Source organism: Cyprinus carpio, chromosome A12 (assembly GCF_018340385.1).
Source record: "Cyprinus carpio isolate SPL01 chromosome A12, ASM1834038v1, whole genome shotgun sequence".
Classification (NCBI taxonomy): domain Eukaryota; kingdom Metazoa; phylum Chordata; class Actinopteri; order Cypriniformes; family Cyprinidae; genus Cyprinus; species Cyprinus carpio.
The window spans coordinates 17,239,015-17,264,541 of NC_056583.1; the positions used below are offsets into that span (position 1 = coordinate 17,239,015).

General features: G+C 38.3%; 1 protein-coding gene across 1 annotated transcript in view; it reads right to left on the reverse strand.

The window, feature by feature from the left end:
- Positions 1-491: 491 nt before the first annotated feature.
- Positions 492-25,527, reverse strand: part of LOC109100002 (glutamate receptor ionotropic, NMDA 2C-like) — a 40,871-nt gene continuing 15,835 nt past the window's right edge. Inside the window, exons 4-13 of the mRNA XM_042767917.1 lie at positions 23,805-23,919; positions 15,227-15,438; positions 9,313-9,481; positions 7,314-7,467; positions 6,803-6,928; positions 5,911-6,140; positions 4,715-4,875; positions 4,143-4,330; positions 3,363-3,595; positions 492-2,519 (exon numbers count right to left, since the gene is read on the reverse strand). Of these exons, the coding sequence (XP_042623851.1) occupies positions 1,140-2,519; positions 3,363-3,595; positions 4,143-4,330; positions 4,715-4,875; positions 5,911-6,140; positions 6,803-6,928; positions 7,314-7,467; positions 9,313-9,481; positions 15,227-15,438; positions 23,805-23,919 (2,968 nt within the window). The 3' untranslated portion in view covers positions 492-1,139. The remainder of the gene's footprint in view (positions 2,520-3,362; positions 3,596-4,142; positions 4,331-4,714; positions 4,876-5,910; positions 6,141-6,802; positions 6,929-7,313; positions 7,468-9,312; positions 9,482-15,226; positions 15,439-23,804; positions 23,920-25,527) is intronic.

The following is a 25,527-nucleotide window of genomic DNA, read 5'->3' on the forward strand; positions in this document are numbered from 1 at the left end:
TTCCTTGTTGTTTTTTTTCTTCTTTTCCATCCGTTGCGCCATCCTTCTCTCGCTCTTTCACACTCTGGAGCATCGCAAGTTTATTTTGAGGCACAGACAGATTTCCTCGTGGGTATGTGAGGTTCAGTATGCAGGTCAAACAGACTTGTAGCAGTCGTCCAACGCCAACAGCGAAACTGCCCTAAACCTGATCTTATGGGTGGCAGGCAGCTGACTTTTTTTATATTATTATTATTAAAGTAATGCGTCTTTCTGTCGTGTCACAACTGCAAACAGCCAATCCCTGTTAAAAATACGCCATGGCTCTGCATATAAAAGGCAGTGTTCAAAGAGTTATATCCATCAGCCATCTAAAGAAGACAACAGTTACAAAGGACTAACTGAGGGTCCTTTGTGATTTATTAAAGTGTGAAGATCCTTGATGATGCTAATATTAGAGTACCATTCAATTTACACATATACAAAAACACACACACAGCTGAGAGAGAGAGAGAGAGAGAGAGAGAGAGAGAGAGAGAGAGAGAGCGAGAGCGAGAGGAGATTGGATATTGAACGTGAGACAGAAAGGGAACGATAGAGCCTGAAAAATCCTCTTACATAGCCCTGCTGTTAAAATAAAGAATATTGGACAATATGTCTAAAGTGTTTACAAAATTCAGTATCATAGAGAATTACATAGTGTATAATACCAAATGTACTTTAAAATTAACACTTCATTTAGTTTAGTGTCTCAGTTTGACTTCTCTACGACAGTCTTTGAAGAAAAAAACTTTCATCCAGTCCAATACATATGAGCAATATATTGCATTTTGTGGACTAAAGAGATAAGAACAGCTAATCATTTACAATTCTACATTTCCATTCATTCATTCCTTCAATCAAAAATTCAGAATCGATTGAACTGACTATTTCTTTAAATACTTCCGTTAATTATTACATTATTGCACTATAAAAAATAAAAAAATACATAAAAATAAAATAATCTGAAATTAATTTTAATTAAATAATTAAAAAACAAAAACAAAGAAAAAGTAGTAGCATGATTTGTGTTTCTCCTTTATTTAATGGCAAAGTCACTTTATTGGTCAGTAGAAGCTTGTAGGCCAAATAGTTAATAATTGGCACATGGAAGGACAAGTTCACACCTCTGATTCCAGACTGGAAATTCTGCCCCATGTCATGGGCACAACAGGACTGCTATGAACCAACCTGCTGCCCGGAACAGGCCCTAGATGGTCATCGTGTAGGTGTGTGGGTGCCCTATACCCTCCATATACACTGTCACTGGGATGTCCCATGCAGGGGAAAATGTTGCATAATTCGGCAGGTTCATATGACAGTGGGCTCTGGTAGACTGGTAGCTCTGGGTAGGAGTAGGCTCTGTGTACCAAACTGGATGCCCTTCTAACAGCTGCCATGTTGTGGAAAATCGCCTCCTTGTAGGAGGGAAGCCTTGTGGACTGGCTGTGTCTGAACTTCTGACTTTTCCTGGAGTTTCGCCGGAAGGCGTGAAGGTAGTTGTGATCCATTGGTTGGCCGTAATACAGGGTGTTCCTCACCCGTCCGTGTACGTCCACGCAAGGGAACAGGTCAGGTATAGTTACTTGTGGGGAGGCTGTGGCGGTGGGTCTGTCACCTGGGAACCAGACTCTGTCGGGGCCCCAAGTGGCTTTTAGGAATGAAGGTCTGCGATGAAGCTTCCTTTTCCCTATCAAAGGTATGTCATCAAATGCGGAGTCGAGGTACGTTTTGACACAGGAATTACAAGCTGTGTCCGCTGCTACGAAAGGATTTTCGCTGAAGGATGAGGACAGGTGGTTTTCAGAAAAACTGTTTGCATCGTTATGACTTGTTGATTGGTCTTTATAATCGTGAAGCCCCCTCAGATCCATGGACTCCACCATGAGATTCTGGGGTCTCTTTTTTCGCCTGACGGCATCTGAGAAATCGCTGTGACAAGGCTTATGGTGTTCAGAGTAGATGTCTCTATATGGAACAAAGGAAGATCCAAGACGGGTTAGGTCGGATGGAGGATCATGCATGGCTAGATGAGGTGTGCTCAGACTGGATACTGGAAGCATACCATCATAGAGACCTCTAGTCCTGGCGGGAAGCGTGTAGCGAAGAGGAGTGGGCCGTGTTAAGACTGTGTGGTTTACCATTGGTGGTGGGCTAGTGGTTTTGATGTGTTGCGTGAAAGGTGGAGTTATGGAACGCTGCATGTGAGGTATGTGGTTTTGTGTGAGGTTAGTTATATAAGAGAAGTGACCAGGAACTTTTTCAGTTGTTGTCAACAGTGGGATACGTGCTGGCAGGCTGCCGCTGTGTCTGCTCCAGTTCTCAATGGTCTTGGTAGCATTATCCAATGAGTTTTCCACTTTGGCTGAGGAGACAATGTCCTTGGCTGTCTGCAGCATTTTCAGCATGTTGGCCTGGGCGTAATTGGCCGTGATATCTGGATTCTGTATGCTGGTAGATCTGCCAATATCTTCAACGCCATTAAAGCAGCTGTATACGCCCTGAAATGTAAAGCATCATAATGTCCAATGAACAGAGATTGTGGATTCCTATAGCGAAATGTTATTTTTTGGGCATTTCATTGGATTCATTCATGTCATGGCAGTTTTTTCTCCATTATAATGACTAATAAACCAGATGATGTTTTTGTGCGAGACAAAGATCAGTTCAGTGTTTCATGTCAAAGTTTGATGTGCTTCCTTATGGTGAATTAATTGATGATTTTTGCTACAGTAATAATAAGAGGTTTTTATTTTAACTTAATTTACCTAAACATAACAATAGACTGCATTATGATTAGGGCCAGGTAAAAATATTTGACCAATGTAAAAATATTTTACCAGTGTAGTCAAATTCTTAACACAAACAACTCTAATGAGTCCGTTCTTTTTATGACTAGTTCAAAAATACGAGTTTGAATCAATCTGAAACACTGCCGTACACAATTTGCAAGCATTCAAATTCAAGAAACATTTCTTTTTATTATCAATGTTTGATGAAATTAAAGTTCGAAAGAGCAGCATTTATGTGAAATGGAAATCTTTAGTAACATTATAAATGTCTTTATTGCCACTTTTGATCAATTTAATACTATAATACTATAAAAAAAGTATCTTTATTGAAAAAAAAAACAACAACTTTTGAATAGTTTTGCATGTAAGCAAAATGGACATATTGAAATATACTCAAATTAGCTCGAATGAAACCAAATCAAAATTGGAACTGAATAGAGGTGGATTCTGTATCGAAACCCAGCCCTAATTATCATTGCATTCTCTAATTGTTTAAAAAAAAAAAAAAAAAAAAACACTGTATTGACATTTAAATTAGCAATGCAGTCTTACCCTGCTAATGGCCAGCAGGAAGTCTAAATGATCAGACTTGTGGACGGAGTGCCTCAGTTTCCAGTAAAGTAAATGTTCCCAAGCAAAGACCAGCAGGCTGAGACCCATAGCCACGAGCAACATGTAGAAAACACCTGCCATGTTGTCTATGTCTAGTTTGGAGCTCATGACCTCGTTTTTCTCATTCTGGCATATTCCAGACAGCCATACTGTCTCCAGTCTCTGTGTGTCCCCTGCATGAAAGAAAATTGGTTTAGGAACAATGCCAGAAACAGCAGCAGTCAAAGACTACTCAACTATGACAGAAACAAGTGGATACTATAAGAACAACATATGTGCTCTGCTCCAAAACCTAGTAAGCCTACCTGCCTGCCTAGACATCATTTTAAAACATCATTTGTGTGCTCCCAATGTGAAGGCTACTTTTCTGAGCAATATTGCATGTACCCTTCAACGTGTAGGCCATTCCAGAATACATTGTGTCAGACATGGACATTTAAAAAAATCATAATAAATAAAAGAAAATAAAATTACAATTAAATTAGAATAAAAAATAAATGCACTATGCAGCAAGGCACTAGGATTTAGTTTCTACTGTTTAATGGAATCTTTAATATGCCTCTAGCTTGCATTTCATACATAACCTCTTATATTCCATACGTAACCTCTCAATTCTCAGCACAGTGAGTTTTTTACAGTAAGAGGGGAATGTGATAACTTCCATGCTGGGGCAGAGGATACTAAGTGTGGACCAGTTCCGGTCCCCCAAGTGCAATTTACCATCTCCCAGGAACTGGAGGAGGGCCAGGTCTATGGGGCGCTTCCAGCGGGAGTCTTTCTGCAGAGCAATGCCGTAGCCTGTGGTAGCAAACACCTTTCCACTACCAATGGTGACCAGCTTGCAGCCCTCGTCCTTGCCAGCCATATAATTAAGAACTGCTGCATCATATATGAAGGCGTCCAACTTCCTACACAGAGGACAGAAATTAGCCCAAGGCAAATGGCTTAATAATTACACGTAATTTTGTCAAGTAAATAATTAGCGCTTGTTAATACTCCTTTTTTTCCTTGACAAACAGTGAATGTTACATTATTTATGCTTGGCTGTTTCCCACCATTGTTTCACTGACCCTTAGATCTTTGCAACTCAAAAATATCTAACAAAATTGCTTCTAAATGATGCCTGTAATGACCAATGGAATAAATCTAATTTTCTTTGGCGCACCTTGAAATACCATGTAAATAGTACCAACATAGTACATAGTTTTTTTATTATTATTTTTTTAGCAATCAGAGCTCTTTCACACAACCACACACACACACACACATAAAGTGTTATTGCTGAAGCCCACCCTGTCTTAAGGCTGTTTAGAGCTTCCTCCACTCCCTTCTGGTTGTATTTTATCATGTGGGTGTGCATGTCAGGGTAATTGCTCCGAATATTTCTCTCTGTGCTGCCGTTTGGGACTGTCCCGAAGCGAAAAGGAGGATAATGTTCCTGGGGTTTTTGAAACTGAAACAAAAAGGAATAGATGGGAATTCAATTGTTTAGCTGAGGCAGGTTGCGGCTTAACCTTAATGGTATACATCAACACAGATTACATGGACTTTACACAGAATTACCAACTGCCTGGTGGTAGTGACCTTGGAAAAGGATATCAAAAGTACTGTTTGTTTGTTTGTTTGTTTGTTTGTTTTTCTTCTCCTCACTGATTCATGCATTTGGACATTTGGCAACAGCTTATTCATATTAATGCAAATGAACAAGGGATAAAGTAATTTGCTCTGAGTGACCATATTAAACAGTACCATTAGTTTTCCTGCAAAGCCTCTCAAATTCTTGGTCACAATGCATGAGGTTTAGAAGTCAGTTTTAAAGTCAGTATGTTCAAGAACACATCATCAATACACATTCTATAACACTACTATATATATATATATATATATATATATATATATATATATATATATATATATATATATATATATATATATCATCTAATAGAACTGCTCCAAGCACTTGTGTTTGTAAATCTGTGAACGATTAATCTGTTGTTCTTCCCTAAGGTCCAATTTATTTCTCAGTTTCATAATTGTATGGATTTCTGTTGCTTATAGTGTTTTCTTATGAAAAAACAATGAACAAAAATGATAGTGATCCTGAGATTATTTTTGAGACATCAAGTGACAGGGAACACTGAAAGGTGCCAATTTACTGATTTTAATCAAGCTTTTGTCTTGATGCTGAATTTTCTTCATTCTTTGACAAAAATGAATTGCTTTGCTTATGAGCAATTTGAAAATTGCTTAGTCCCTGAATAAAAAGTTGACAAATTATCACAGTGACATTTCAGATTTGGTTTCATTTTAAAATCTTGTTGCATATTTAACATACCAAATATGCATACTGTGTGTGCAAGGCTTTTCCTTTCAATTTTCTATCAGAACATTTTTGCCATATATGCTATTACACAAACAAAACATATCAAAAGGTATCTAAATACAGCACCACTCTCATACAGCTCATTTTCAATTACATACAGCGTACCTTTTTGTCACTAAGTCCAGACACAGTGTCAATGTACTGCTCTTGGATCATGAAGGCAGCTAAATTGGCCGTGTAACTGGCGAGGAAGATGACAGCAAAAAAAGCCCAGACCAGGACCATAATCTTGCTGGTTGTGCCTTTGGGGTTTTCAATAGGAACAGAGTTATTGAAGACGATTCCCCACAGGAGCCAGACAGACTTCCCAATGGTAAAGGTTGGACCCCCAGGGGCTGTAAGAGAGATACATTCATAGCATATATATATAAAATAAAATGTTATTATAATAATTTATATAAATATGATTAAATTATATATAATCAATAGTTTTTTTTGAAATTTTTGGAAAGAAATGAATGCTTTTATGTAGCAAGAATACAATAAAACAAAGAAATGCTGTTCTTTTGAACTTTCTATTCATCAAAAAATCTAAATAAAAATCACAGATTCCACAAAAAAGCAACACAACCTATTTTTTCAACATTGATTATAAGAAATATTTCTTGAGCACCAAATCAGCTTATTAGAATGATTTATATAATACACACCTGTGTGTCCTATATAACAGAAGTTCTGTCTCTTTCAATTGAATTAGTCACAGATCAGTCCACATGGGCAAACTTTCATTTTTAGTTCTACCTTGACATCAGTTCTTAATGTGGTTCTTGTGTCTCACACACAGCCACAGAAAAGCCAAGCAATCAATCAAAGTCAAATTAGCAAAGCGACAAACGTTAATTAAACCTCCGAAAAATGACCTTTTACACTAGGAGACAAGTACACATCCTGTCAACTCGGTTTATGTGGATTGATTAGGCTGCTTCCACAACTATGCTTCCTCTCCCAGAGCTTTGTGCCTGATAGAGAGAATACTTTTTGAAAAACCAAGGCTGACCTTTGGCACTGACAAGGCTCCGGTTGTACCCAACAGGGCTGAAGTACTCAAACACGAACACGGTGACTGCCACAACAGTCAGGCACATTACAAACATCATAACCCACACGGCTGGACTGTAAGGCTCTGCAAGACAGAGAGAAAGACACATTTCGGCTCACAGAAGTGCTCATAAAAATACAAAAATGATCTGATTAGCTGACTAAGATCTTGTACATAACTTATAACTTGTTTATGTTTGTGATGTAAATGCTGTGCTGTTAGCATAAATAATGAACAAATTAGCAGTTGAGCAGAGTCAAAATGCCTTTCTTTGTGTGCAGAGTTTGCGATTCAGTAGAAAATTTTATCCCTGTCTAGGATTTATTCTCGATTTAATTAAAAATGTTAATCTAATCACATTCTAATCAAAACCACCACCGGTAGGAAATATTTTACACTGCATGCAAGCATCTCTCATAGTCTTTGTGAGGGAGGCTTTGGGAAAAGATGGGTTATGATGACTGCTCACCCAGGAAGGCAGAAGGTGAGACTGTTCCATTGCTTCTGGCCACCATAACACTAATCCCAGTCTCCACGAATGGCACTGAAAAGTCAACAATCTCTGATCGCTCCTCATTGATGGTAAGAGAGCCAATTGCCATATCTGCACGCTTGTAGAAGACCTTGAACAAGGAGAAAGTGAGTGAAAACTTTAGGCAGTCATCAGTGGCATACCAAAATTACAATTACAATGACTCTGCCGTGGCCTTATGGGACAGTATAGTGTCCTGTGAATGAGCACTTCAGAATTTCAGTGGAAAGAGTAGGTCACATAGGTATGTTTTTCAAATTGCATATTTATACATAATACTCATTTGACATGATGCTTTTCACATGCTATAATAAGGCATATTTGGGCATAAAGAATCCATGCAGCATTAAAACCAAGTAAAAACAATGTACCATATATTAGCCAATTTGGAGTAAATACAAATTTCAAATGTTTGGGGTCAGTAAATTATTTATTTATTTTTAAAGTAATACTTTTATTCAACAAGTATTCATTAAACTGATGCAAAGTGACAGTAAAGACTTTCACATTATTACAAAAATTGGTAACATTTAGTTTGGGGAGCAATTCTCATTATTAACTAATTGCTTAGCATGCATATTACTAGGATGTTTATATGTTTATTAGTACTTATAAAGTACATATTAATGCCCTATTCTCTTTGACCATTTTCTACATCACTAAATCCTACTAAATACCTAAACTTAACGACTACCTGCAAACTATTAATACACAGTAATTAGCAGTTTATTGAAGCAAACATATATACATTATTTCAAATGAAACATATATATTTCAATGAATGCTGTTCTTTTGAACTTTCTATTGATAAAAATGAAGACTGAAAACTGGAGTAATGGCTGCTGCCATCACAAGAATACATTAAATGTTACAGTAATAAAATAGATATTTTCTTTTTTTTCTTTTTTTATAATTTAAATTGTCACAATATGTTTTTACTGTGCATTTGATCAAACAGATTCAGCCTTGATGAGAATAAAAGACTTATTTCAAAAACAAACAAACAAACAAACAAACAAACAAAACCTTTGCATGTTAGTGAATATATGTGTGTGTGTGTGTGTGTGTGTGTAAGTAAACTAGCTCAAAACAGAGTGAAGAAGACCTCTGCACTGTACGGGTGTCTTGTACATCAGTGTAAGCCATGTCAATACCCACTATAAACATGACGTACTACTGAACGTTTTTGTGGATATCACAATTAAGACTATTGCTATTATAGCCACTGGTTTCCAGATTCCAATTTCTTCAAGGAATAGAAATGGACAAAAAACACTGTCATCACACAACTTGTAACATCGCAAATCAGTCTGACAGATTTGTTTTGCCATCACCCACAATTAGCCTCATAAATGAAAATTCCTTATATCACACTCATGTCAGTCCGGAATTACTATCTAGCTATTATATAATCATTATTTTTCTCATTTAATGATCTATTTCTCTCGCTGTGTGAAAAGCATTTAAGCCTTGTATGTAGGGCGAGGGTTTGCTATCTTTAAACTCATCAGCGTGTGAGCAGATGCAGGTGATGAGAACCGATGAAGTGATCAGCAGCTGTGGAAGACACTTAACCACCGGATTAAGTGACGCTACACACAGCAGGAGGTCACAGGATGAAATGTGTCATGATCGCATTTTAAAGCCAGTTATGCTCCATGAATGCCCTTAACAGCTTTAGCTGCAATAATTGGAGGATTCAGGAGATCTGTTAAATACAGAAAGAAAACGGGGTGTGAGTAATGTTAGGGAAAGCGTGTTGACACTGTCATAGGAAGCTGATTAATTTTTTCGTATCACGCTGTAAACGGTTTTATTTTTATATTCTCAGATGTTAATTTAGCTCATTTCCCATGAGCTCTGAACTGTTGACATGTTTGAAGTGTGAATGCGTTTATGTGAGAAAGAGAGAGAGAGAAAATGTGCCATTTCATACCTCTCCAATCATCCCATTCCAGACACCACGGACCATCTTGCCATGTTTCCCATTGGTGACCAGATAAAGGTCGTATGAAAACTTGATGGTGCGTGAGAGCTTCTTTAGGATGTCTATGCAGAAACCTTTGCAGCAGAGTTTGGTGTAAGGCTCAGTGTGTCCTGTTACACTACATAAAGAAATAAATGTAACCATTTATTACACTTTTTTAAAAAACAATTAAGTTAAATGAATAGTTTACATAAAAATGTAAAATTGCTCCAAGCATTCTAAAGCCAAATAAGATGCTTATTTGAGTCAAAAAATTGCACATTTTTATTAGTGTCCTTTTTAAAGCTTGAACACTTCAGTCCATGTTCCTTGTAACTTTGTTCTTTGTTTTAGGTGACTATTCCTTTAACCCAATCGGAACCACAGTTAAAAGGTTAGGTTTCATGTGTGTCTATTGAACATTTGGTAAAGAAGATCAAAGCGTATGGTTCTAGGGCAAAACATATGGTGTGACACACATCTGAAAGAAAGATTACTGACAGAAAGACTAATTAATTATAACTGAAATAAGACATCCATGAATACGGAAAGAGGAAATGATCTGTGCTGTCATAACAGGATATAAAGAACACAAGAAGACTTCATATACAGAGGTAAAATGACATCTACAGTACTGTAGGAATTTTCTCTCTTACTGACCTGAGAAGAACAGTTAATAGTCTACATAATTATGTTTACTCATATCCTTAAGCACATATTTATCGATGCAGTCACACTTTATTTTAAGGTCCAATTCTCGCTATTAACAAACCATTAACTATGACTTTTGCCTCAATAAACTCCTAAATTGCTGCTTATTAATAGTTAGTATTAATATGCAGCTGATTCTGATTCTAATTCTGATTCTGGTTAATAAGGTAGTTGTTAAATTTAGGTATTAGGTTGGATTAGGGATGTAGAATATGGTCATGGATATAGTTATGAATAAATAGCCAATATGTTAATAATAGGCATGCTAATAAGCAACTAATAACAGTGAGAATTATACTAAAGTGTTACCATGGAAGCTTATTTCCACCATGGAATAAAAAATAAAAAGGTAATTGTGACTTTTTATCTCACAATTCAGACTTTTTCTTCACAACTGCGTTTCCCTCTCACAATTTTGACTTTTTCCGCCACAATTCTCAGTTTGTATCTCATTCTTGCAGAATTGTGAGCTTTAAACAGAATTGTGTATTCATATTTCATAGCTCACAGAATTTTAAGTTTATGTCTCAAAATTCTGAGCTTTTGTCTCACAATTCTTTTTTCTTGCCATTCTGATTTTATCACATTTTTTTTTTTTTGTTACAATTCTGAGTTTATATGTAAGAATTGCGAGAAAAAGTCTGAATTATGAGTCAAAAATTCAAAATTATGAGAAAAAAGAATTGTGAGATAAAATCAGAATTTCAAGAAAAAAAGCATTGCGGGAAATAACTATATAAATAGTTTATATCTTGCAGTTTTGCATTTATATCTTTTATATTGCGAGGAACAAAAGTCTGAATTTTGAGATAAATACAGTCTCAAAAGGCAATTTAAAAACATGTAGTCCGGAATCTATAGAAATGGCGTCTTGGTTGTGAGCATTCACAATAAAATGCTTAAAACAAAGCAATGGCCTCCATTTACTGTTAGATGCTGGAGGCACTCAGCAGAGAAACTCTGAGAGCAATAATGATACATCACCTCTAACCTCCCCCAGAACTCCAGTGTAATGAGCTGTATTGGGAGTGGATTTGGGGTGGAGGGCCGGCAACGCAGTGTGTGTGCTACTGGCAGCAACCACAACAAAGAAAGACAAACAAAGTGTTTGGAAAGATGAGAGTATCCCTCTGCAAGCGGTCTGGACATAGCATAAACAAACCTGTCTCTGTTCTAGTCTGTCTCACCACCTGCAAACACTTTGGGTGCTGGCGCTTTGGGTTAAGTGGCCTGTGAACTGAGGATGAGTTGTTTAATCAGTCAAACACATACACAGACATGAAGCACAAGGGACAGAGACGGACCTGAGAAAGTTGGTGTCAAAGAGCATTGGTCTGTTTCCTGGCATAATGGACACAGGCGCACAAACACACTGGGTGCCTAGGGAGTGCCAATCAATGATTTCTCCTTTAAACAAAGTTAATTATAGTACATTGAGTAAAATGGATCTTTGTTATCATTGGTGTACAGTCAGTTATTGTGAAACCATTGCAGCTGGATGAGACAGTGGCTTGACCTATCTATTGCAGAAATGGGTGTTGCACATCGATCTGGTCAGAGTGGACTAATGCATTTCATATCCAAACACAGTGCCACATTATTGCCACAGTCTGCTGACCTTGATATATGTGGCATCATAAGTGCCAGTGACTGCACTGGATGCTCTGGTGTTGCTGACTTTAGAAAAATACAAGCATACCATATATAGGGGAGCCCTAGTTCACGCTATCATTTAGTAATTTGGGGTCAGTAAGAAAAATATATTTTGCCCACCAAGGCTGTGTTTATTACAAAAATACAGTAAAAACTATTAGTAATATTGTGAAATTTTACTGTAATATTGTGAAATTTTACTGAAATTTTTTTACTTTTCTATTTTAATATATTTTAAAATGTACTTTATTCCTATGATGGCACAGCAGCCATTACTTCGTTCAGAAATCTAATATGCTAATTTGGTGCTCAAGATACATTTTGTATTATCAATGTTAAAAACAGTTGTGCTGTTTATTATTTTTGGAGAAACCATGATACTTTTTTTCAGGATTCTTTGATGAATAAGAAGTTCACTCCTTGCTAAATAAAAGTAAAAGTTAAAGAAAAAATCTTACTGACCCCAAACTTTTAATCATATAACATATAAATCCACTTTTAGAGAAACCCTATTTGTGCATTTGAACTTTTGACTCAAAACCCTAAAGTTACTGAGATAAACTGTTTGTGGCAACAAGCCCTGCTCTCCCCAACCATATTTTTGGTATACACTTACTTTATGCCTAATCCAGTGGCATAAATTTATACGAATGACTAATTAACATATGTAAAACACATTTGTAGACAAGAACTGGGACTCTGTATAATAAGCTCATAAATTCACTCACACATGAAATGCCTATTGTTACCTTAAGTCCAATTAAAAGCAGTTGTCACACAGTTTCTAGAACTTCCTGAACACCAGTGACAATTAGCATGAAGGTGTGTGATGGGCCCACAGTAGAATGACACCATTATGGTTATTGATCATTGTTTCCCCCTCAGCCATCACACGCTCCCCAAGGGGTGATTACTCTGCTTTGTGATTTATTTACACTCTCTCCCCTCAGCATGGAGCCATAATGAGCCTGTCATCTCTTTCTCTAGGCACGACACACTCCTCACTTCCCATGTTTTACCTCCAGAGCTGCACAATTCACTGAACCTGCTTTCATTTACCTGGGGGAACCAAAGATAAAACTTTTGGAATTGCACTATTTTACCATTCCCGTGGTGAAGGAAATCCACCGACCAGGGACGAACTGGGAGTAAAAAAACGGCCCTGGATTTTCTCCCAAATAGGCCCACCACAACTACAAACAGTCGCTACTATCTCACAAGATAACAGCAATCCTATTGCATTTATGGCAAATAACATAACAAAACCCATGGTGACCCTGCTGAGAAAAACAATAGAAACCATCACAGAAATTTGAACGATTTCCTCTACAAATACCATTACAAACATTACAAACCATCAACTTTTAACCATTAAAACCATTAAATAATGGTTTCTTGTAGTGTGTTTTGGGACATTACATCCAATTTAACAAAAGTCATGAGTAGAAGGTGACCAATTACCAATGACCAACAGGTGCCATTAAAATAAAATTTTCATTATAACCAGTAAAACCATTGCAAAATATATGATGCTTTCTGTCTGATGTATTATTGTATGAACTAAAATACTTGAAATCTAGCCTACATAAAAAGAGCAGAATGCAAAATGTATATGACAATGAGAAACATAAACCTATAATCTAGAAACCGGAAACAACAGAATTCTTTAATTTGAGTATTCATATGCCTCTCTGTGTGCGTGTTATGTTAATCAGACTAATCACCCTATAAGCCACTTCATTTACTCTTTTTTCTAACGCAATAGCTCTCAAATGTACCCGCTGTAGAATCGCTGCTGTCTCTTTATGAATGAATGGAATTTCCATGCCAGACAATGCAGAGTGATAAATAGCAGTGGACACTCGGACCTGGGATTTTACTATAGTGCTATAGGCTACATGCTGTGTATTGTGAGAGAGGCTGGCAAAGGTAACCTGATGTAACTGTTTGCTTTTTTTCCTTTTAGCTTCTCCCAACTGCCTTTATCTTCACATCTTTTGCTTGCCATTACAAGCCCACACTCCTTCGAGTCAGTTTTGGTCTCTTATCAGGGTTGCCAGGTTTTCACACAAAAACCCGCCCAATTGGTACTCAAAACTAGCCAAAAACAAGACCAATCGCTTCAATTTGCTGTGTTAAAGTACAGGCTGACGGCCGTTGAATGGACAGCCAGAACGTCCAGATGGCCAGTCCACCTCTGCAACCGACAGAGGAAAGCATATTAACATGATCACGGAGTCACAGATTTTAAATTACAAGTTTATGCCTAGGGCAATGAGAGTTGAGGGATTAATTCCTGGAATGAGCAAAACAATTCCTAATAATAGGTTTTTGGGTTTTCAATAAAGTGAGCTTCTGTTTAAATCATTAAGCCCTCTGGTAAATGAAGACGAGAGTTGGTGGCATTCACAAGCGCACTAAAATTTAGTAACCAAGTTTGGGAGCCTCCAAGGTGCTTAAGTTGGTTCTCATTTCCATTTTTAGAAACACTGAAAAAAAAATCCTAGTTAGTAAGAATTCTAAACAGGCTTTTGCTCTAAGTTGATGTTCTCATAAACGAAGTAGGGTACAAGGCTGCTAAACAGGACTCATTGAGGACTCATTGAGTAATAACACTGAGTAACATTGAGTACTAATTTGAGTAATTTGGCCATGAATGTGTGTATATATATATATATATATATATATATATATATATATATATATATAGTATTTCTATATTTAAATTACTCCGATGACCAGTTACCTGAACTTATTAACTCAATGATCTGATCATACCATTTCTCAAGCTTTGTCATCATTTTGGAGCATAATAACTGTGTATGTATAAGACCTGCATTAAGATAAGTCATGCAAATAATAGTTTTTTGGGGGGGGGGGGGGGGGTGTGGGGGGGTGCTGCATCTTGAACTCTGTACAATCTCACAGATGCAACACCACAATAGTGTGTAATAAGCTTGCTGGACTGTAAAAAGTTGACTCAGTGACTCTCACAGCATATTGCTAAATGGGAATGTTTGCCAATTTTGTGTTGGCTTTATTAGACTTTTCTTTTTAATTAGGAGACTATTTTTTTCTTGTTTTCTAATATCAAAAGCTGGCAAAAATCATATAATATTGTTAGATGTTTTTACCTAAAGTTAAGTAAAACTCTTTCTTGTCCTTTGTTTCAGATGTTCTTCTTTGTGTTTGTACGGTGAATCATTCTAGAAAGAGAAAAGGATGCTGTCTCTTATTTTAAAATTATTAATGGGTTCCTATTATCACTATAGTGGGGACAATCCATCCAGCGGACACTCTTTACTGCTCTCCTTAATAAGAGACCATTCATTTTTAGGATCAATGCAATCAAATGAGTACGTTTGCATGTGCAGCAGAGAGAGGATGATCTAATGTGGAGCCTGTGCTCTTTATTATACATTTTCTAGATACTGGTCTCATAAACAAGCCCATTTGAGGAATATCTTCGTAAACAAGAGCTACAGATGTTGACCTTTTGAAGACACATTGACAGATGTACCTTTCAGTCCTGTTGGACTGCCGACGACACGGCACAGTATTGCGCACACAGGTGCCCGTGGCAGGATCAACACTTTCCACGATGACAAAAGGCCTTTCCTCCAACGTGGCTACAGTCAGGTGGCGGTTGTCAGACACGGGCTCCAGGAAGCTGCCGTAACGGGGCCATACAGGGTATCGCATCTGCAGAATCCCTCCCTCGTAGCTTCCTACCTGTGGAGGGTTTCAGAACAGGTTTAAATGGGGATTAAACATTACAAACTGCAAACAAAGCAAAGGTGTTCTTCATTGACTTCTATTGTTCTTATATTGAGTAAATTATATGTTCTATCCCTTAAACCTAAAACTAACCCTGCATTTTTAGATTTTCATTAAACCTGTAAAGGATGACAAGTGAAATAATAGTCAGAATTTTTTTCCTTTTTTAATGGAAAACTTTATTGGGGAAGTCGTGGCCTAATAGGGGAAGTCGTGGCCTAATGGTTAGAGAGTCGGACTCCCAATCGAAGGGTTGTGAGTTCGAGTCTCGGGCCGGCAGGAATTGTGGGTGGGGGGAGTGAATGTACAGCGCTCTCTCCACCCTCAATACCACGACTTAGGTGCCCTTGAGCAAGGCACTGAACCCCAACTGCTCCCCGGGCGCCGCAGCATAAATGGCTGCCCACTGCTCCGGGTGTGTGTTCACAGTGTGTGTGTGTACACTGCTCTGTGTGTGTGCACTTCGGACGGGTTAAATGCAGAGCACAAATTCTGAGTATGGGTCACCATACTTGGCTGAATGTCACGTCACTTTCACTTTCACTTATTGAACCTTTAGACAAAATATTTTTTAAAAAATCTGTTGAATATCATATTTTTTTACATCAGGTTTTTATGGCTCATATGATATAGGAGAATATAACGCTCCTACTTGTTGAGGTAAAAAATTTCATTTAGATTCCAAAATTTAGCAAAAATATGTAAAGTTGCTGATGTTTATATGGCCAAAAAGTAAGATGAAATTCTGAGCTTATAAGGTAAATCAATAAGATATTTATAACAGCATAGAAGACTGGAGCCCTCCTTGGTCTGGACGTGGGGACTGGAGCCCTCTTTGGTCTGAACGTGGAAACTGGAGCCGACACTGGAGTGGACTCAGGGGCTGGAGCCGACACTGGAAAGGACTCAGGGGCTGGAGCTGACACTGGAAAGAAATCAGGGGCTGGAGCCGACACTGGAGCGGACTCAGGGGCTGGAGCCGACACTGGAGCGGACTCAGGGGCTTGAACCGACACTGGAACAGACTCAGGGGCTGGAGCCGACACTGAAGCGGACTCAGGGGCTTGACTCAGGGGCTGGAGCCGACACTGGAACAGACTCAGGGGCTGGAGCCGACACTGGAGCGGGCTCAGGGGCTTGACTCAGGGGCTGGAGCTGACACTGGAACAGACTCAGGGGCTGGAGCCGACACTGAAGCGGACTCAGGGGCTTGACTCAGGGGCTGGAGCCGACACTGGAACAGACTCAGGGGCTGGAGCCGACACTGGAGCGGGCTCAGGGGCTGGAGCCGACACTGGAGCGGGCTCAGGGGCTGTAGCCGACACTGGAGCAGACTCATAGGCTCGAGCCAACAGTCGCCTTCTCCTCAGATTCCTCCCTTGATTTGGGGTTAAGGATCAGGCTGCTGTCAGCTGAGGACTTGGGAGTGAACCAGCTGGCGGGCTTGATAATGGAACAGCCAGCGGGCTTGACAACGCGCTGGTTATGGATCAGGGACGGACACTCTCCAGACACTGGAGGATTCCTTCCCTCCAGCTTAGCCCTGCGGCATCTGGGAGGTCCACGAGGCGATAGTAATTGGCCCCGATCCAGAACAAAGAATTGATAGTGGTGTCGTCCAACGCCGTCGCGAGCCCGCAGAATCCCCAAGCATATTCGATGAAAGGGATATCTGTGGGCTAGGGCAGAGAACTGAGTGGCTACTTCCATGGCTGCGGGGAGAAAACAGAAAAAATAAAAAAACTTAAAAAAAACAACAAAACAAAACGGGGATAAGGGGCGCCGCTTACTGTATTATTTAAATCTGGTATTCTGTCACGATGTGATGAGGAGACAAAGGAGCGAGGAGATTGAGGGAATCCAGAACAAATAGAGACTTTATTGATGCCAAGGAATCGACGAACAATACCGGACGCTGGACATGGAAACACACAGGGCTTAAATTATGGGACTAATAAAGGAATTAACAAGACACACCTGGAACTATTGTACATAATCAGATATGAGGGAGAAACTAGGTCATGGGGAGAACATGGGGAGAAAAACACAAGACACAGGAACACAGGACTAACAGTTTTTCATTCCACCTTTTTATTTCTTCAATGTAAGTACCTTTTCATAGGCAAAACCACACACAAACATTCAAGAAAATGACAGGAGTGATAAAGGAAAATGTTCCAAAGTCCAATTCATGGTGTCTTCCTCATCGGTATGTTGTATTTTTCATCTGCTGTTTAATACAATACATTATTCGCATATGGCACCATCAGTATGATGTATAATCAAATATACCAAAGCTTTCTTATGGTATTCTCTTTTATTGCTCTTATTTATTTATTTTTTTTTTGATTTTTCCTCTGAACTTGGAATAAATTTGTAATAATGGTTAGAATTTATACTACTCCGGTAATGAAGGTGTTGCACAAAGCCGTAAATCTCCCAGGGCTCAGAGGCTCATCGGGAATCTTTACAGAGCTGTTTGTAGACTGTGGAAAAGCCCTATTATCCAGAGAGAACTCAACCCACTGGTCCAGCTCAGCATAAAAGAGACTATGGAGAGCTAGCTTCAAAGATGCCTCAGCTAAAATTTCCCAAGAATCCATGAGTCACACCTAAATATCAAGGGGGAGAAGTACAAATCTACTGTCCGTCCATGGGACCCTGTTTTAAAGGTACATGAGAGAAGAACATACACTCCTAAAATTTAAAAGCTGCAGTCCATTAGCTGGTGTTGTTTTATATATATATATATATATATATATATATATTTTATTTTTTTTGAAAAACATAAAATAGCTAAAAAGAGTCCACTGTTGCATATCCTTTTACTACAAAAGACAGGAAAGCTCAGGAAAGTGTTGCCACTAATTGTGCAGCAGCTGTTTGACAGCCTTTCCCAAATGCAGTGGAGGCTTTTCGGATTGGGAATTGTAATCCATGTTTGGTTATGGTATTAGCTGTGAGGGGAAGTGAGCTAGGTAAGCCTTGGCAACAGAGATTTATTGAAGAATCATTCATAAACTTCAGCAGAACAAATATATTCAATCTCCGGACTCCAGGTGTGAATGACATGACAGCCTGGTGGCACATCACATCTGATCATTAGCAATGATGACAAGAGCACTAAAGAACATCTTATTTGCACATTAAATGAGGATGTTCTGAAACGGTTCTTTATATCTAAAGAATGAATCCAGACAAAGCCCAGTAGTTATTTCTGGCTGTTTAGTGAGCAATTTCAGACCAGACTGAAATAGGCTGTGTGGTGAAAGTGAGAGGTATAGTAATTCAGCAGAATATAATGGCTGTAAGATCAGAGTATTCTATTCTTGTTCTGAGGCACAAACCAGATTTCGGTCAGAGTAGATATCTGTTATTTGGAATAGCCTATCTACTAAAACATAAATATTCTAGTAAAGTTATTTAAAGTACTCTGAATGTGTTAAAAAAAATTAACCACAATAAAGTCACAAAATCTGATTTAGCAGCCTGATAGCTGTAGGAAGAAAGCTATTTAACAGCCAAGTTGCGTATCTTATTCCTGACTGCATCAATGTAAGGCCGTCAACAGTGGTATCAACTGCAAACTTGATGACTTGACTGATGTTAAAACTGGCAGTACAGCCATATGTCAGCAGTGAGAACAATAAAGGACTCAGAACACACCCTTGTGGCGTACTTGTGCTCACAGTTATTGTTTCAGATGTTAAACTGCCAACTCTGACTGTCTGTCGTCTCTCTGTCAGAAAATTCATAATCCACCTACACACTCCTGAATCCAGACCCAGCAGCAACAACTTTTCCACCAGTTGTTGAGGCAAGATTGTATTAAATGCTGAGCTGAAGTCAATTAGTAAGCAGGGTGGAGATTGTGTCCTTGATTGTGTCCTCAGTAGAGCGGTTCGCTCTATATGTGAACTAAAGCGGGTCCAGGTTTGTTGTGAGACAAGACCTGATATGACTCATCACTAGCTGCTCAAAACACTTCAAGGCAATGTGGCTTAAGGCTACTGAATGGTAGTCATTCATTGAGGATGGATTGGACTTTTTTGGGAGTGGGACAATAATGGAGCTTTTTAAACAGGTGGGTACATGTTAAATATATCACAAAAAACACCCTTTAATTGCTGTACACACCCTTTTAGCTCATAACCTGGGATATGGTCAGGCCCAGCAGCCTTCCGTGGGTTGATCTTAGTAAAGACCCTCTTGACACCGTCTACTGTCAGGTACAGTGCCTGGTGAACAGATGGCTGTTCCTGCATGTATGCAGCTCCAGTGTTCTTAACCTCAAACCGAGAAAAAAATTCATTGAGGTCATCAGGAAGAGAGGGATCATTGTCCATTGCTTTTGCTGTAGGCTTATGGCCAGTGGCCATTTAAAAATCCCTGCCATAAACACCTTGTGTCCTTGGTGTTGGTGAACTGAGTGGACAACTTTATCCCAAAGGCCTTTTTTGCCTGGCGAATGCCTTTTTTTCAGATTGCTCCTTGCTCTTGCATACCCTACTGTGTCACCAGATCTGAATGCAGAGTCTTAGATCCTCAGTAAGAAGCAAACTTCACCTTTCAGCCACAGCTTATTGGTAGAGTACACCTTGATAGATTTTTTTAACAGTCACATCATCAATGCACTTGTTTATAAAACCCAGCACAGCTTCTGTGTATTCCTCCAGGTCTATACAGTCACCAGATATTGCAGCATCCTTGAAGATGCTCCACTGTGCGCATTCAAAGCAACCTTGTATAGATGGAATGGCCTCCTGTGGCCACACTCTAATTTCCTTTACTGTGGGTTGCTCTCTTCTCACCCGCGGCCTGTACCCAGCCCTAATTAGTACAGTTAAGTGGTCAGAGCTGCCAATGTGAGGTAAGGGATCTTCAGTGTATGCTTTTGTGATGTTAGTGTAAAGATGGTCCAGTGTATTTTCCCCTCTTGTTGCATGCAACAATGCAACATGTTGATGGAAATTAGGTAGAACAGACTCAAGGTTTGCCGTATTAAAATCCTCAGCAATGATGCAAACTGCATTGGGATAAGAAGTCTGTAATTGACTGACTGTATTATAAAGTTCTCCCATTGCCTCTTTGACATCAGCACTTGGAGGGACATACACTGCTCTAATCATAATAGCTGTCAGTTCATGTGGTAAGTAAAAGGGTCTGCACTTGACAACCATTTGCTCTGCATCTGGAGAACAGGATTTCTGAATCACTCTCGCACCTGAGCACCATGAGTTGTTTGTGTAAACTCCTCCTCCATGGAGTTTCCCAGTTGATGAGGTCACTCTATCTGCTCTGTGGAGTGTTAGCCCCACTAGCTTAACTCCAGAGTCCGGTATTTTATCTGTCAACCATGTCTCAGAAAAAATGTAAACAGATCAGTCTCTTACTTCGCACTGCAGTGATCTCCAAAGACTTAAATCTCCATATGTAAATATACTCAATTGACAGAACTTTGTAAAGTTTTTAACACATTACAGTAATAAAGAAACATGGATGAATCAGAAAGCAAAGCGTGTGATGTGGTAGATATTAAAATGAGTTATTCAAAGCACAATAAACCATGAAAGACAACTGAATCCTGTAGCACGAACACACAAAGTACATTTAGCTTGAATAAAAATCAATGTATATTTTATTCATGCAGTGTATTTTACATTTGATTATTCAGATTCTGTAATATCTCTTACCTGAATACTGTTAGACAGACTGTTATGTCTGTTGTATTCTGTTGTATCTATTTGTTCTATTGCTTGTCATGTGTCTTTGTTCTGACTGTTTACTTGTCCTAAATAAGTTGGAGACCTTTTTACTTATATTAGATATAGGGCCTACTAGCTTTTACTGCTCAGTAACTTGCAAAATAGTCTTAAAAACTTGGTTGCTTGGTTGTTGTCGTCAAAGGCAGAGTGTCTCATTAAGCATTACATATTTGTCAGAAGCAAGACAAATTAGACAGAATTCTCAGAAGATGGCATTGTTTTTGTTTACTTATTTGGACAACAAATAAGCTTCATACTGTTTCAGGCTGCCACTTGATGTTCTTAAGTGAAACCATCGTTCTTACATTTCCTTCAAAATCAAGTACTTACACAGATGTATGAGGCCCTTTTTAAAACCAGTGTTTATCACAGATTGATCTGCTTCATTTGGGCTTTGTCTGTCTTGGAGATACTATCACGGTACCAGTAGAGAAACACAGTCTCTGTGCTGTCAGTACCCCTGTACTTTAAAATAGGGAAGAAATGATTCATCTCGTTAATGACTTCAGCACACAACATGAGCAGGGTGTGCACAGCATGGGAAAGTGAGGTGGTGCAGAGAGTGTCAATAAGAGCATGAGAGGGGCTACAGAGCAAGGTGACCAGATATAGATAAACTGTTATGTCACACAGAGGGGGGTCAGGGGAGCCATGAAGGCCAAAGGAGGGTGTTAAAACTAAAGACTTTAAAAGAAAAGAAATCAAAATCAAAACTTTTCAAAAATAACAATCTCTTTGCAGCTCCTTCACATGTGACTCAACTTGTCATGCACTTTTTAACAGGAGTATGATTTACTCTCACTAATTGTGCAGTTTATTTGCACACACTGTCTGCATTGTTTTAGTGCTTAATTTACTAAAGGAATTATGCAAATAAGCAAACACACCTGCAAAATCTGTGCTGTACACTATTTGTATGTCACACTAAATAGAGCAGACTCTAGAGTCTAGCCTATGCTGAAACTGCACAGTATCGCTCCACCACTGTGATCCAGATGCCTGATTTATCTCTGTAAAAGTGCAAAATTGTCGACAACACGTGGCTGGATATATGCCCAGTTATAACAGTTTGCTCCATCATTTGCTCTTCATTTGATAAATTACTGCTGTCATGATCAATGGAAAATGAACAAGGCACAGTGTGTAATGACTCTAATTTAAATAGAAAAGAGGGTTTGTTTGTGCTAAAAACTGTGACAGTTATCTATTTTAAGTAATTAATTTAAATTGCAGCACATTCAGTAGCTGGTTAAAATGGATTGTTGAAATGCTACGTATAATTGTGGTACAAAAGGAAAAGTGTATCAAGCCGCTGAAATTTACAGAAACAGGTTTTACAGGTTCGTAACTTTTTAAAACCTATTTTCAAAATGAGGTTACAAATGGTCTTTGCTTAAAATTTGTTGCCATCTTCTTGCCATTAACAGGTCTGAGAATCTGAGCGCATTTACCCAGTAATATTTATTTCAGTCTTAGACGACAACACACATCCTCTAATATCCGTATCCTCTAATCCACCTAGTGGAGGGTGTAATGACCGGATGCAAATTTGGATGTCAGTTTGATCTCTATTTATTTCCCTAATCTCTTTTTGTAGTCAGGTGGTGTTCACACATTGCCAGACAGCCTACACATGTCCCTATCACAGAGGCCAAAGCGCTGGAGGGCTGGCCATGTGAGGAAGAAAGGACTGTTTCAGAGAGCCAAGTGTAATTGCATCATGACCTGGTGTGGATGGTAATAAATCTCTAGTGCTGGAAGAGCCTGTGAAGCTGGCTGTTATGATTCTTGTTGTATTAATGTAAAAATCTGTGATCAATAAATGCTAAAAGTTATTGAAATGGTCCAACACACACACACACACACACACACACACACACACACACACACACACACACACACATATATATATATATATTTTTTTTTTTTTGGAAACTGTGATACACTACCATTCAGAAGGTTGGGGAAAGAAAGATTTTAAAATAAATAAAAGAAAAAGTTTTGCATTAAACTGATCAAAAGTGACAGTAAGGTCATTTACTGTATAATGTTACAAAAGATTTCTATTTCAAATAAATGCTGTACTTTTTACATGTCTATTCATCAAAGAATCCTGAAAAAAAAATGTATCACCGATTTCACAAACACCATAAGCAGCAAAAAACAGTTTTCAACATTAATAATTCTAGCATACTAACAATGTTGAAAACAGTTGTGCATCCCCAAAAGTGTATTTCCTGGCATCCAAATCCATAATCTTGGCGTCACTAGTGCTATGCTCTATCACCCAGTCCCACTACAGTACAATGTAGTGAATTGTAATTACGGAGTCATTATATTGTAGTGTTACTCTAATAGATGTTCCAGAAATAGATAGATATGACTTCCAACCACTTACTTCTATAAAGAAGAGATAAAACACTTTAGGGACTGCAACAAGGGAGACCGTATCTCCAGCTGTGTGTTCCCTCTACTACAGTAGCTTTGTGTGGTGACCTCTGAAATGTTACAACATTATTACTTTTATCATACTTTTTATCATCTTGTAAGACCTACCTTGTCCCAGTGTCTCTCTCGATCCAAAGCAATGATCACCATGGAAGGATTAGTAAGATAGCCATCAGCATTGAAGGAGAGGTCCTTATGCTCCCATGACACATTTAGCATATGTCTGTAGAACAAATGTAGCAGCTTTAAATTAGTAAACCATAAAAAGTAGATTTGATTATAAGTGATTGTACAATTGCCTGGATTTTATCCGTCTCTGAAATGAAACAGAAGACTATCGGGCACAGAAAGGAGGACATTTCAAATACAAGCCTATATTTTTTTTTCTTCCACTAAGTCAAATGAAAATAAATCAGAGTGTACAGACACTAATACATTTACAGTGTTCATTCTCTCTCTTTTAATCCTCTTTGTCTTATAGACCTGAACATTTTTCCTTAACAAATTGTTCACTTATAGGACCAGCTACGGGTGGAGCAGAACATGAGGCAGGATTTAACATTGTCATTTAATTTTACTGATGCAAAGTGCAGCAGCAGCTAGCATTATACAGACATTCATAATTCATAATGGCTAAAATCCTGACATGACTAACAACTATCAACAAAAAAATCTTGACAGAAGTTCAAATACACAGCTCTATATCCATCTTATCCACCATCACTGAGATTTAGCTACTTTGTAAACAGCAAAGCTCATAAACAACCATTCAATCTCAGTGTTTTATACTAGACAAATATGCACTAAATATGAATACCATAATGAAAACTTTGTCACTGTTTATTCACCCTCATGTCTTTTAAAATTTGAATAACAATGTCTGTAGAAAAAAAAATTAACTTCACATAGACTATTTTCATTTAATGGCAGTGCAAAACTCACCATTAGATTGTAGGTTGGATTAAACCTACTAACTGTCCACTGGATATTTTTCCATGGAGGCTCTTTAAGACAGTATTTGACATTATTGGCCCTAGTATTTTGTCTATTATTAATAGTAGCCTTGTTTCTGGTGTGGTGCCATCATCGTTAAAACATGCTGTTGTGCAGCCTCTTTTAAAAAAGCCAAATTTGGATAAAACTTTGTTGTCCAATTTTAGACCTATTTCAAAACTTCATTTTTTGTCTAAGATCTTACAGAAGATTTTTCTAACTCAACTGCAGAGCTTTTTGGATCAGAATTCTGTTTATGGGGTTTTTCAATCAGGTTTAAGGCCTACCATAGTACAGAGTCTGTGCTATTAAGAGTACCAAACCACTCTGTGGTTCTTATGCTTTTAGACCTTAGTGCAGCATTCGACACAACAGATCATGGGATTCTTATCTCCCAGCTTGAGGAGGCAGTTGGCATTCAGGGTTCTGCTCTCGATTGGTTTGGATCATTCTTATCGAGTTTTTCTTATAGGAGTTTTTCTGTCAACATTGGTCAGACTTTTTCATCCTCTGTATCACTGACATGAGGGGTTCCTCAAGGGTCTATTCTCGGCCCTATTTTATTTTCATTTTATAATTTTTTTATAAATATGAAATTGCTTTCCATTTTGAGGCTGATGACACACAAATTAATATGCCCTTTAAGAACAATGATGGAAATGCCCCTGATTCTCTTATGAAATGTGTAATTGAGGTTAAGACCTGGTTGTCGTCAATTTTTTTTTTATTTCAATGTGAGTAAAACAGAGTTTGTCTGGTCTGGGGACCCTGCACTTCCTGATCTGTTAAATTTAGGTGAGCTGACCACTTATTGTAAACCTGTTGTAAAAAACTTTAA